General features: G+C 36.1%; 1 protein-coding gene across 1 annotated transcript; it reads right to left on the reverse strand.

Moving 5' to 3' along the window:
- Positions 1-6190: 6190 nt before the first annotated feature.
- Positions 6191-14415, reverse strand: LOC109827116 (serine/threonine-protein kinase WNK8-like). The gene is made up of 8 exons (XM_020394080.1): positions 13660-14415; positions 8747-8784; positions 8405-8632; positions 8088-8308; positions 7852-8009; positions 7324-7735; positions 6668-7246; positions 6191-6591 (listed from the first exon to the last, which is right to left on the reverse strand). Exons 1-8 carry the CDS (start codon positions 13744-13746, stop codon positions 6449-6451), a joined length of 1866 nt encoding a protein of 621 aa, XP_020249669.1. The 5' UTR covers positions 13747-14415; the 3' UTR covers positions 6191-6448.
- Positions 14416-14952: the final 537 nt, after the last annotated feature.

Below are 14952 nucleotides of genomic sequence, written 5' to 3' on the forward strand. Positions count from 1 at the left end.
GAAATCTCCTCAAATTCAGCAAATTCCTTTGTTTTAACTTTTGTACTAGAGCTACTTGATTCTGTAGTTGATCTGTCTTTGTATATCATATTCTCATTGAATATGACATCTCTGCTTCTGATGATCTTCCGATTTTTATAATCCTAAAACCGATAACCAAATTCATCACCACCATAACCAACAAAAACACATTTGTTAGATTTGGTATCAAGTTTACTTCTTTCAGCAGAATCTATGTGTACATAAGAGATACAACCAAACATTCTTAAATGCGAAAGGTTTACCTCTTTTCTGCTCCAAGCTTCTTCCGGTATTCCACCATCTAAGGGAACCGAGGGCCCGCGGTTGATTAGGTAGGCTGTGGTATTGATAGCTTCAGCCCATAGGAACTTAGGCAAGCCGACATGTATACTTATGCTTCTGGCACATTCATTCAAAGTTATGTTCATGCGTTCTGCTACACTATTCTATTGCGGAATCATGGGAACTATTTTCTCCATCTTGATCCCGTTGTTTGCGCAAAATTCTTTGAATCTACTGTCTTTGTACTCTCCTTCATTGTTTGACCTCAATCGCTTTATCTTCAAACTAGTTTCATTTTCCACCATGGCCTTCCATTTTCTGAAGGTATTAAAGACTTCTGATTTCTTCTTCAGAAAATAGACTCACACCTTCCTTATAGAATCATCAATTAAGGTGACATAGTACAGTGAGCCTGCAAGGGATGGAACTGGAGATGACCCCCATACGTCAATATGAATTAATTCTAACTTTTCTGCTTTGGGTGTCTTGTTAATCTTTACAAAACTGACTTTCTTCTGTTTGCCAAAGATGCAATCTTCACATAGGTCGACATCTACACTCTTCATATCTGACAGCTTCCCTTTTGACAGAAGTGTCTTTATCCCTTTCTCGCGCATATGGCCAAACCTTTAGTGCCATAGGTTTGATTTTTCATTTGCATCTGTTACTACAATAATATTCTCTAAGTTAGAGGTTACATAGAGAGTACCATTTTTCTTACCTCGAGCAATGACAAGTGCTTCTTTCGTAATCTTCCATTCATGACCTGAGAAGGTTGTACAGTAACCCTCTCCATCAAGCTGTCCCACAAAGATCATATGTCTTTTAAGGTCAGGAATATGTCTCACTCCTTGTAGCTTCCATATGGTCTGATTTGACAATTCTAATCGGATGTCTCCCTTGCCAACGATCTTCAAGGTTTCATCATTTGCTAGGTGTACCTTTCCGAAATCACCACTGACATAGTTCTCCATGATTTCTCGACATGGGGTGGAATGGAAGGATGCCCCTGAATCAAGAATCCATGATTCAATCAGACTGTTGACGCTTAGAATCATAAGATCACCTCCTTCCTCGGTCACGTTGGCAGACTCCTGTGCGTCGGTAGTTTTTTTTGGTGCCCGGCACTCCCTCTTGAAATGAACATTCTTACCACAATTGTAGCACTTAAAATCTTTCTTTCTTGATCTAGATTTGCTCCTTCTAGATTTTGATCTGCCGTGATTTGAACTTCTTTCTGAAGTTCCTCCCCTAGACTCCGTATGTAAAGCTGAGGAGGTTGAAGCTTCACCCGATTCTCTCCGTCGGATCTCTTCACTGAGAACCAAATCACGAACGTTATTGAACTTCAACTTGTTGCTTCCCGATGAGCTACTCATATTCATAACTGTAGCGTTCCAACTTTCTGATAGGGAAGACAAAAGAATCAACGCTCGAACTTCCTCATCAAACTCAATCCCAATTGAACTCAACTGGGTTGTAACTATGTTGAGTTCATTAAGATGTTGAGCTACCGATACGCCTTCTGTCATTCGCAAATTGAACAGTCGTCTCATCAAGTGAACTTTGTTTGAGGCAGATGGCTTCTCATACATGCTGTAGAGAGCTGCCATAAGACCCGACGTGGTCTTTTCCTTTTCTATGTTGAAGGTAACGTTACGGGATAATGTCAATCGGATAAGTCCAAGGGCTTGTCTGTTGAGAAGAGCCCATTCTTCATCCTTCATGTTATCTGGCTTATTTCCTGAGAGAGGTTGATATAGTTTCTTCTGGTATAGATAATCTTCGATCTGTATCTTCCAAAAGCCGAAGTTCGCACCATCGAACTTCTTAGTTTTCACCTTCCCTTCGTCTGCAACCATCGCTCCCACTCGAATCTGACTTCCTCTGGATTGTTTCTGACAATTTCTGCGAACCACCGTGCATTAAGACACATCTGCCAACAAGTCAGTACCGTCGGCAAAATTTCATTATTCATGTGAATAGTAATCCCACAAAAAATTGATAGATTTCACAACTGAAGCTCCGATGCCAGTTGTTGGGGAACTACACAAATTCCCTTATAACCAGATTACGAGAAAGCGAAATAAATGCACAAATAAGAGGACACGTAAGATTTACGTGGTTCGACACAAAATTACCTACGTCCACGGGCTGCTGCAGATCTTTCACTAAGGGGAGAAAATTTATAAACACTCTCACAAATACTCACAACCCAATCTCAACTCTGAAAATTACTCACAATTTTCTCTCACAATGTCTTCTCTCTAAGCCTTTCTTTTCTCTCTCTTATTCTTCTATAAGAGGAGTTGTTTCTGGGATAATTTTTTTCTTAAGATTTTGGGGCTTATTTATAGTGTTTTTGAAAACACTATGCACTAATATTTTATTAGTGGTGGGCCTGCCCATGGTGGGACCCGCGGTGGGACCCGCCCACCTTTTCTTCTTTTCAAACTTCTTTCAGTGGCTTGATTTCATTTTTTCAACAAACACCAGCCACCCATTATTTCTTTGTCAACTTTGGCGGCCCCCCATTCCATTGTGTGCTTTCGTCAAAGAAAGTAGCCTGGGCTTTCGGTGACAGGAATTTTTGACCAACATAGATTTGAGTAATCATATCCGTATCCGTTATACAGTTACGAATATTTCCTCGGATACGGATACGGTTTAGTACCCCTATGTAAAAGATATATAATCTCACGTGCCTATGACAGAGTAGCCTGGCGCTTTTGGTTGAGCTCACCCGCACGTACCTATGACAGAGTCAAACTATGCTGTGAAAGAGGATGATTTCAGATACTGGATGTATAACAACTGGATATTTTGAATTGTGTTCTAGTGAACGGAGGAGAGCCTACATCAGGGCTGTGTGCAACGGCAGAAGGCACCCCATAGGCGTAAACAGCGCAATAACCTCAAAGAGATCCGCTTATTTTGCATGCCAGATGAGGATCTGCAGGCTACGGGGAAACGGTGGGAAATATCATTTGAAAGGGAATCTCATTCCAATAATAAGATTTTATGATAACCGCAATCAGGGTTATGAAGAACATTAGCAGACAACCTGGTGAGTCTAAATTCCTAGCCTTCTTCCCTGCATTTTTTTAGCGGCTATCTTATGTTGCCATAAGTCACAATATGCAATTGATCAACTAGAAGCTTAAACTATTCAGTTGCATGAACCTTAAGTTTTCACCATAAGCTCAAAAGCGCATGCTTATTTATTTACCTTCTACAAATTAAAAAAATAGATAAAATAACGTGCGTGCCGTTTTTGACAAGTTTTTTTTTTAAAATAATTCATCAACGTAATATACTGGAAAATAGAAAAGATAAATCCACTGATGAAAGCATCCTAGTGGGACAGTGTTGCTTAACATCCTAATTACTTCCTTCTACGATCCGAACTAATAACTAAAAAGAATTGTTACTGGAAACATCTCAGTATCTAGAGGTAGGAGGTAGTGTATGGGTGATAGCTCTAGAAAGAGGTCAATGGTAATAGGCAAAACAACTATGACATGTAAATTTGGTGTATTCTCAGGTAGAACAACATCATCCAAAAGGACATGCGAAATTTGCCACTGCCTGAAAACATCTTTAAGCCAGAGTTCAAATGAATGTGTCAAAAATGACAACATCACCTTCACTTTGACTTGTGAATTAAAATGTGCACTTGTGCACGCATGTATTCATATCCTTAACATCACTTCTTTGTATATGGTTGCTTCAGTGGTCAACCCCACAACTATTAAGCCCATGGTTTCGGGATGAGTCCCGAATTTGGGCTCGTAGCGCTAAATAAAAACCTCATAGAGGCATATTAAGTCCTGTTTAGATGACTTACGTAATCTCCGACATATATAGGATGTCCAATAACTAACTCAACTAATTCTCCATGCATACTAGCAGGCTTGTTAAGAATTTGTCAATTGGAAATTCCATAAAGAGTGCAATCTTTCAAAACTAAAATCAGGATGTATGTTCCAATGTTAAAAATAACGATAACCTATGTTGCATGGGTAAGGATACTGATACCCTTACAAGTACGGGACACAACAAATTTGTAAAAGGTAGGGTACGAGGACACAGCTATATAAACATATACATACACAAATAATACATATTGGAATTAATAATTTACATTAGATCAATATTGTTTTCATCCACTTGTTATGATGATTTAAATCCGTATAACATTTCTATAATATCTTTATGTTTCTTTTATTATGTGGATTATAAATTAAAAAATTGCTAGTTTAAAAACTGAAAAATTGCTAGTTTTAAGCTAGACACGCAAATGATCCCTTAAAATCATAGTTCGGAAACTAACCTATGTCCAACGAGTTTCAAGAAGCGGGTGTGAAGTGTAGGATATATGTTAAAAAAATGTATGACAAGTGTTTTAACTTAAAATATGTATTAAATAATTGGGTAGATGCCCAAATAAATATATGCATATATGCAAGGAGTGTCTAAGGAGTCTGGGTACGGATACAAGTATGTGTTAGGTACTGGTACAACATCCAGATGGAAGTACCCAGGTAAAATAGACGATAGCACATAAAGTAACGTTCTACCTTCTCTTAAAGGGTTAAGGGGGAAAATGCCCCAAAAACGTAATGCATAACATGAGTCATTTTGTTTATTAATTTACATATTTTATAAATATAAACTATTCATAATGACTTTAATAATTAGAATCATCAAAATTTTCAAACATGAAGAAGGATTGGAAGAGTTGTAGGAGGTGGGATTTAGAAGGTTTCATTTTCGTCGATATGAGATAAAATTTAGAAGTTGGAGAGGCGTTGGAGGTGAAGATGGGATTAGGATTTTTTTTTTTTTTTCATTGGCAAGAGGAGGTATAGGAGTCGAGGAGGAACCAACGAGGAGCCTTATCGTCGGTGGAGATAGAGGACAAGAAGAGCCTTGTCGTTAGCAAGATGCTTCGTCTTTGTCAAAGGCACTAGAGAAAGAAGAGATTGAGAGGTTTCTTTGTCAAAGGAGTAAGAGGAGGAAGGAGAGATGAGGGAGGCGTTGGAGATGAGATCGGGGGATCACTAGAGTTTTTCACGCGAATGGAATTGGGGTCAGGGAGTTTAATTAAGAACTAATTTTGGTTAGCTGATACTAATTTGAACGATGAAAATATTGCCACACGTCCAAATATGATCATCAATTTAACTCAATTAACAATTTTTTGACCTAATGTAACGCAAATAAATCACATTTTTTTGTTTTATTTTTTATGTTAAATGCGACATGAATTTTTTGCCTAAGTTTTATAACACAGACATTTCGGCTCTGTTAGGTGTTGAAACATGGGTTTCGATACGTTTTTTTTCCTACATTGGTATGTTCTAAATTTTTTTATAAAATAAAGCATTTAAAAGGCCCATTATTTACTGTAGATTCTTCCATTTGCATGACTTTTTCTTCCACTGGCATTTAATCAAACACTTGATGAGCTGCTCTTGTATCCTTTCTCAACTGTTCTTTTGTAATTTGTTCAAAACTTGAAGACGACAAAAAAGTGGTGAATCTCAGAACCTTGGACATATACGCAATTACTACATGTTTGACAAGAAATCTACTTTACCTCTGTATAAGAGATGAACAAGCGGTTACTGTCTTATGCACAATTGAGGATTCCAATCCTTTGATTCCTGGCATAATACTTGCTTAATAAAAAATAATGGAAATAGAGCAAACGGCTTCTCTTTTGCGTTACCAAGCCGAAATTTCTCTGGATTCGGCTTTATAAATAGTTCCCAACCCACCGAGCTATCATATAATAATACAATGAAAGTTGACAGAAGCTCCCCACAACTAACCAGCTACCATAGCATTGACCCAAATAGTGGACCAGTTTACGATATTACAATAAGCCACAAAATACCATATCAACATTGATTTCAATAGTCATAACAGAGAATATACAGTGAAGGGGAAATCCAGCATTCATGCTTAAAGATATAGACATATTATGTAAGTCGCTGAACATTATTTAAACTAAAATTTCATAAAAACTGGGACGATTATTCGACAAGCTAAAAATATAAATGACTAAAGTATGTTTTTTTTTTCTCAAAGGTAAAAGGGGAAAAAAAAATTGAGGTGCAAGATAGAAAGTTGAGAAAGGTTAATCTTCTCTCTTCTTCATAAACCACCTCTGTCTAGCACTCTCCAATGCCTCCTCCCGCTTTCTCAACAAGTCATTAAACCAGCGCTTATATTGAGCATCAATCATTTCAAGTTCTGCCTTCAATCCATCTTGATGTTTTTCTGAAAGAAGGAAATAATAATGAGCATCTTGACAAATTTGAAAGATTAGCATAATGTCCCAGACTAAAATTTTTACCATCCAAATTAAGGCCTTCAACGTTGCAGAAGTTCTCGTCCACTTTGAGACTAGCATAGTCAATAAGGCCAGAATCCACATCGGTTGCGGATCCACTTAAGCTTTTGTAACTTCCGGTCATAAGAAATGACATGGTAGATCCTTGAGAACACTTGTCTTCTCCATGTACATGACTGGAAACAGAATTAGAATCTTCATGCAAGCGACATTCATTCATCTTCTTGTACGGAGCGTCTTCAATTGATGTACTATATGCAATGGAACCAGCGTAGTTCAATACAGAAAGAACACTCTGTTCCACACCAGTCTCTGCAGGACTCGATGGACGTGAGTTCCAATCAGATCCAAATGAAAGTTGATTTTTTTCATATTCCTTGTAAAGGGTCATTGTTCCACTAGAAGTATAATCTGATGAAGATTTCCATCCAGGTACGAGCTTCATTATCAAATTATCAATGAAATCTGCTATAAACACTACATCATAATCAGAAAGTTCCAAGTGTTCCACCATTTCTCGAGCAACTGCAAGTGGTGTATCAGAATCTAAATAAAACAGAAAGTGAATATTTCTCACTGGACCTGCAAGTTAAAAAGAAAAGTAATTAGCATATACAAATTGATAAATTGGACTAGCTTATCTACTGAGTTTTACTTACACGAAGAATCAGCAATTCGCAGAACAAGTGAAACAGAATGGTCGCCATTTTTCTCCCCTTTCAGTCTAAATTCATTGGCTCCATTAGTTTTTTGAAATTCCAACACTTGTATATGAGGGTTCATAGTGCTATTATCAGAACCAATGCAGATGTCAAACATCTTACTATCTGAGTCAACCTCCATTGATGTCCTTTCCAATTTTGATTCATTTATCACATTCGGTGCAACATGGCATTGTTGGAAGTTACATTGTTGCACAAGATCATAATCGAGCACATTATTACATTGGAGAAAGGGATCTTTTAGAAGGTCTTTTGCAGGTAATCTCTCAGAAGCAGGAAGCAAACATTTTTCAATGAAATGCCTTACTTGGGGATCCGTAACTTTTGCAAGTGCTGCTGGCTTTATCCCCTGGAATAAATATTATACGAATAAACTATTTTATATGAATAATTGTATTTAAGCGTTGTAATCATCCTTCTAAACTACTTTGCACATGAATATAGAGAAGAGAAAAAAAAACTTACAGAAGTGACTTTCTTATAAATCTGAGCTGCATTTCTACATTCACTATATGGATATTCAAATGTGGCCATCTCTAACATGCACATCCCAAATGAATAAACATCAACTAGTTCATTGTATTCTTCCTCATAGAGCTCAGGTGCCATGAATTCAGGAGTACCTATTAATAACGACACAAAAAAAAATTATTCTAAAAGCATATGGCAATAAAATTTTCAAATAAAATGAGATCTTTTACCAATTACACTACGAGCAGTAGGTTGCTGCATAACAGTAGCCAGCCCCAAATCCCCAATTTTGACTTCTCCATGATTTCCATTGACAAATATATTGTCACATTTCAAATCTCTATGAAGAATAGGTGGATCATGGCTATGAAGATAGGCTAAACCTCGAAGAATTTGTCTGGCCCAGTTCTTTATTGCCTTTAGATCAACTTTTTTATGTTTCACACGATATCTACAGGCCAATAAAAATTTCAAAAGAATAATATAAACTTCAAAATTCCTGCAACTATATTTACACAAGATACAACATTACTGAAAAAGAACTTACTGCCTAAGACTTCCAGAAGTGAACAGCTCAGTGATAATATTGATAGTTTTACTCTGATCATCAACCCATGAATTGTAAAATTTCATTATGTTCTCATGCCTCACGGATTTCAGTAAATGAACTTCTGAATATAGCCTCTCAAGGTTCTCTGGAGAATGTAACACATCATCAATCCTCACTTGATTCCATGCAACTTCAATCCCGTCAATCTCATCAAATGCCTTGTAACTATATAATCAATTGATGTATTCAAGAGAGAAAATAATTCAGAAAACAAAAAATAGAAGTAGAAATGAAAGCAGAACAATAAAGAATATGAAAAAAATTTGTTTGATGACATACACCGTCTTGAAGGCCCCTTTGCCTAAAATCTCATCATACTGTAGACATTAAAGCAATAAGAGGAAGCATCAGCTAACTTATCAATAATTTTGCCTAAGATGAATATTAGCACTACAAACTCGTTAGATCAAAACAAGCTTTTCCATATGCAAAAAACAGTACTTAGTGAAAAACATAAACTGCATATAATTTGGTAGAAGAGAGTTCAAGTAATGATATGCAACTGAACATATGCAATAATTAAAAACCATCAACCTCGTCCCTGTTCATTGCTTCAGCATACAGAAAGTAATAAAAACAATAGACCAATCAACATATCAGAATTTACATTTTTAACTATAAAGATAATGTGGTCATATTAACTGTAAGTAATTTAGACATGCATTTCTTCAAGCAAATTATAATTGTTTTAAAGCCTAAATCAATGCCAAGAAACTAGTAAAGCAAAGATGCCAAGCGCCATTATATTAAAAGCAAAAGGAGCAACTCAAAATAACAATCAAACCATAATTCTACAAGTTTGTTGGGTGAATTCAAAAAAAATCCAAACTGCAATAAACCAAGCTTGAGAGCCTCAATTCGACATCCCGCTTAGGTTCTCAAATCAATAGTTTGGGCACTTTGAGATCAGAGGATTGGATTTTAGATACTACTGACTTCTAAAGAATAATTAAAATTATCTAGAAATAAAAAAAAAACATAATTGAAAACTTCGGTGTTTTTTACAAGACCAGAGAAGTATAGACTGCCCTAGAGTTGACGACTTCTTTTAATAAAATAGCTGACATTAATTCTATTGTATGGTCATTCAAGAAAGAGTGGAAAAATATATCATGAGGTAATTCTGCCTTCACAAAATCCCTCGAATCCTAGTGTACAGTCAATCAAGAAATACTGAAAGAAGGTACTTACATACGCATTCCAGATTATAGTGATACATTCCATTGACATGTAATGCATACACAATTAAAAATATGGAGTAGTATTTAAGGAAACGTCTTTCCTAGTTTGAGGTTCCAAACATATAAAGAAGCACATCCAAACACCATCTTGCATGGAAAAATACTAACATATAATAGTAGTTAAAAGACTGGCATCATAGGTAAGACTTTCATGCTTGAAATTTGAATCTTTACCCTTAGCGAAGATCAATTGTATCCCTTCATCTACTTTGTTCTTTTTCTCAGTGGTTTTTATTTACTTCTAATTTAATGAGAAAATTAAAAAAATACTCTTTTCTTCATGGGTATTCACTTTTCACTGTAGGCAAACGCCGTTATAGTTTGATTCCCTTGTTCCAGTATGCTGTAGATGAATAGATCCCTCACTCTCCCACCAAAAATAAAAACACACCAAAAACAAAAGAAAACAGTGACAATAATAAAACAAAAATAACCCCCTCACCACACACACAAAAAGAACAAAAGAAAACAAGACAAAGGGAAAGAAGACATAAAGATCAAAACAATTCAAACAGTTAAAAAAACTTTTTGCCAGCATACGAAATGAGAAGAACAAAGGTCATTACAATGATTCAATTACTTCAAAAAATTCATAACATTAAGAAATCTTCAAATTTGATGACCACTCAAGACTCAAAATATGATGATGTTAGCTGTTGATATAAGGGTAAAAGGGGAAGGAATAAGTGTTGGCCTTTTTGTTTTGATGATGTTTAACAAACAATTTACTACTAATATGGTTTGTCTAGTGTTTGTGTTTTCCTATTTATTGTAGACAAACAATAAGTTGGAGGTTGGATGGAATAGCACTTCAACGATTATATCCAATGGAGGTTGGCGGAATAGTGGTTGAAGCTTATGCAATTCAAGTTGAAGATCCAAGTTCAAGCTTCATCCGCAAAGTATACCAAGCTGAGCTACATCGAAGATCAAGATTACTTGGGTAATTTAGTTTTAGGTTTATATTATGTGTGTTAGATACTTTAAGCTCAATATCATATACACACACGTATTTGTTTCATATATATATATATATATATATATAAATATATATTATATATATATATATTCTATATATATATATATATCATGAGTTAAGGTTATCCTTGCTCATAGCGAGGATTTTCCTCCTTTGACGCCTCTAAAAATGCGCCTCTTAAAATCACATGATGCCAGCGACGATCTGTTGGGATGATCCGCTCCGCTTACGAACTTGATCTACATATTCTTAAAACCCCAACACACCAAGTTTGTCGGCGTGAATCCGTCGTGCGTTGACCCTTCATGCCACTCGTATATGCAAGTTTTAACGGTTTTGAATGAATAGCAACTCTTTCACATGGCCTCGATGGCATGCGTCAAACGACGACGGATTCACCCCAAACTTGCAGTGTGTTGGGGTTTAGAATATGCTGAATCAAGTTCAAACGGAGCGATCATCCATAATGTCCGCTTAATCATGTGATTTTAGAAGCCGTTTTTCAAGGAGGAAATCCCTCTTATGACAAGGCATACCCATAACTCTACTATATATATATATATATATATATATATATATATATATATATATATATATATACACACACACACACACACACACACAAAAGTTTTGGTTTTTGATTTTCAAGTTTATATAAAAATGAATTTTGTGAAAATATTGTATTCTTAGTTTTTAGACTTAACAATAACTATATACATATTTCATTAAGTCTATAAAATCATTTTATAAAGTTTCAAAACATGGTTTAGTTAAAATGACAAAAAAACAAGTGTTGTATTTTCATGTTTTGGACTATTTTGTAAAATAATAATATTTTACAAATGTGAAGCGCAATTCTAAAAATTCTTTTTGTAACATGTTTATAAACATTTCCCAAAGTCTTATATTTTTTTAGAATTTATTTGCTATTTTTAAAAACACTTTAAAAATCAATTTTACTATTCAAATAAGGCTGATACAGTTATCAATCGGCTGAAGAAATCGTCTGGAATGTCAAAAAGTTTCTGTTTTGTTTCGGTCGACTGAACAGTCGACTGATGAGGTCATTGGTCGATTGACGAGTTCATCAGTCGACTGATGATGTGTTGCTGGCCTGCAACGATCAGCTCATTAGTCGACTGATGAATAGTATCAGTCGACTGACGGCCCAACGATTGGTTTTTTCATCTTTCTGTTTTTTTATCTTTTTGCTGGTTTTCTCTTGGCTTTGGGGTTTTCCTATAAATACCTCCACATATCCTCAGTTCATTTTTAACAAGAGAAAAGTTTTAAACAAGTTTAAGGATATTTAAGTTTGGTTTAAGTTTATTTTAAAAGAGTTTGTTTGTGAAGAGATTTTCACAAGAGGAAGAAGAGATCATCCTTTGGTGTTTGAGCTTCAACTCATCTCTCTCTTGATCTATAGAGAAGTTTTTCTAAAATCTATTTCTAGCTATTTATTATTTTGTTCATAATTTTCATAAGCTAGAATTTTATTTGAGTTTAGTTTGTTTTGATTATACTCTTTGTTCACACACAACCTATTGAGCTTATTGTATTTCATACATAGTATAATTTGGATTATAGGGAGTGTGATTTAGAGAGTGAGCCTACATTGTGTTCTCATCCGAGAACAAATTTATTTGTATTGTGAGCCTAATTGTGTTGAACACTTTGTAATACATTTGTACACAGAGAGAAGTGTGTGGCGAGAGACGGGATCGTCCCAAGAGGAGTGGGGTAAGTGATAATGCCTAAAGGTAGATTATAATTCCTAACACTTGAGAGAGAGACAAGCTATAGACCAACACGGGTGTAAAGTGGGATTACAAGAGTGTGAGATTATAAAGTTTTCGGTGAACTAGAAACCGAGTGTGAGGTGTAAACGTTATACGGATAAGCATAGAAAATCCGGTTGTGATAGTGGAGATCTCCTCGAGGTGAGGAGCGGAGACGTAGGTTGTGAGGACCGAACTCCGTGATCATATCATTTGTTTGCGTTTGTCATTGGCGTTCCTTTATGTTCGTGCTTATCATTTATATCGCCGTTGTCAATTGCTTGTTTGTTTACCCTTGTGTTACTTGTATATCCTTGCACATATATCTTATTGCATATCATTCTTGCTAGGATATTTATCAATTAGTTTTAATTTAGCATAAATCGGATTAGATTAGCATAAACCCTATTCCCCCCCCCTCTAGGGTTATTTCCTAGTGGCATTAGAGTGCTTTCAATAAGGACATGCAGGACTTGACTCCTTTAGCTTTGAATCAAAAAGCGAATCAGACCAATTTCTAGGGAAGTAAAAAAAATTAGAAGACTGAAATTAAACAGAATAACCAATATCAGCAAGCATTGTGAACCCAGATTTTTTTTTAAAGAAATATTTTCACCAGCAAATACTAACCCTTAGAAACCTAATGATGTTCACACTGTTATCCTCACTATCTGCTTGGTGCCATAATGCCATTAATATCAACGTGGCATTTTTTTAGTGAGAAAGGTCAAAGATCACAGCATGATACCACATGCAACCTAGTTGTTAGAAAACCAGATATTAAAAGGAATAATAAATCAAAAGAACACAAACTACGTCGAATCCATCTAATAAGAACCCTGATCACTAGAAATCACTAAACTGAAAGCATTCTAAATTGCAGGTCATGCAAAGTGATCAATTGATAAAAAAAATATTAAAAATAGCAACATAATAAGCACATAAGTACGCTTCCTAATTAAAGCAAACGTTTTTTTACAAAAATAAAAAACAAATGTCAAAGATGCAGGAAAAAACATATGACATAACTCAATTAACATAACAGTTATTTACTAAAAATGTTATGACTAATAATTACAACTCCATAAAAAATCAGATGTAATTTACATGCAACGTGCCAATATTATCAAAATTTTCATAGACTTTCATCATTTTATTAAATCTCAAAATTAAATAGAAAAATAAAAAAATTACCCGGATGTATCGCCCAGTTGGATCCATCTCAGCATACTCCACATCCCCACGACCATCAACCTGATGCCCGTTCTTTATCGGATCCATAACTCAAGATCCGAAACCCAATCACCAAGCTGGATTTTTTTCCCCTTTTGTTTATACAGATAAAACTAAAATAAAAAATTCAGAAAAAAAGGAGGAGGAGGAGCCAGAGGAGAGAACCAACGAAGTAGCAGAAAAGCAGCAGGGCCCAATTTCAACCCTACCAGATTCGGACCCAGATCCGAACCCGATAAGAGGAGCAATTTCCTTCAGAGAACGACTCAGAAGCAGCAGAGAATGAATCGAATGCCTCCGATCTCATGCGGATTCGGCATCCGATGACCGATTGCGAGCCCCCATCCATCATCCGATTCGTCCCCAATCTCCCGATCCGATCTTGCTCCCGCCACCGCCCCCTCATTCTCCCGCCAAATCCAATCCCTCGACAATAAAATACTCCATCGATTCAATCAACCGGAATCAAATTTGATTGGAAATCAAAAGGGGAGGGGGGTCGTAGAGCTCGGGATGATGAACAACCCCGAGCCCTAAAAAATGAAGAAAAGAAACATGAGATCGGCAATTGGAAACGCAAATAGATAGAGGATTGGAAAAGGGAAAAGAGGATCGATTTCTATTTTTTATCGAGGATCAAAACCCTAGCCCTAATAGAGAGCGAGAGAGAGGGAGATAACGAACAGGTGTTCGGTGAGAGGATGGAAAGAAATGAAAAGAAAAAAGATCGGATTTTTTACCCCCTTTTGGAAAGCGACACCCGGTTTTCCTTTTCGTTTAAGGAGACGTGAGGCTGGGACTTGACTTTGGGACCTGGGATTGCAATGAGACTGGGTCCTTTTCTGGGGCTGAATTTGATGATTTCTTTGACAGGACAAAAGAGGTGGGACTTTAATGTTGGGGGCAATGAATCTTAGGAAAGTACCATAATGAGGTACATGTGAATGTTTTGGGCATTTTGTTGGTCTGTTTGTTTATTTCTGGAATATAATTCCAAGAGCCTAGCTAGCTTTTTTTTTTTAAGTAGGAATTATTCGGCAAGCTCTTATTCTGGCAAAATTTTAAAGAAAAAATGTGTCCAGACCCAAAAACAGAAACTTTATGTGTTGTAGCCCCTCCTAGTTTACCCTATGTGGTTCAGCCCCTTGAAGTGTGACATTTTGTACTGCAGCCCCTTTTTAATAATTATTATATGTCAGCTAAGCTAAAATCCCCAAAATAACATTATCCCCTCTCCTCAATCTTTCAAACTCA

This window comes from Asparagus officinalis, unplaced genomic scaffold (assembly GCF_001876935.1).
Source record: "Asparagus officinalis unplaced genomic scaffold, Aspof.V1 AsparagusV1_Un41, whole genome shotgun sequence".
NCBI classification, from domain to species: domain Eukaryota; kingdom Viridiplantae; phylum Streptophyta; class Magnoliopsida; order Asparagales; family Asparagaceae; genus Asparagus; species Asparagus officinalis.

What these genes read in the sequence shown, in the direction of transcription:
- LOC109827116 (XM_020394080.1), bottom strand. Translation starts at nt 13,746, where the DNA reads ATGGATCCGATAAAGAACGGGCATCAGGTTGATGGTCGTGGGGATGTG. An exon ending in AAAGGGGCCTTCAAGACGGT is followed by an intron (nt 8,633 to 8,746) that starts GTATGTCATCAA and finishes TTGATTATATAG; the next exon opens with TTACAAGGCATTTGATGAGA. An exon ending in TGAAGGCCTTAATTTGGATG is followed by an intron (nt 6,592 to 6,667) that starts GTAAAAATTTTA and finishes TCCTTCTTTCAG; the next exon opens with AAAAACATCAAGATGGATTG.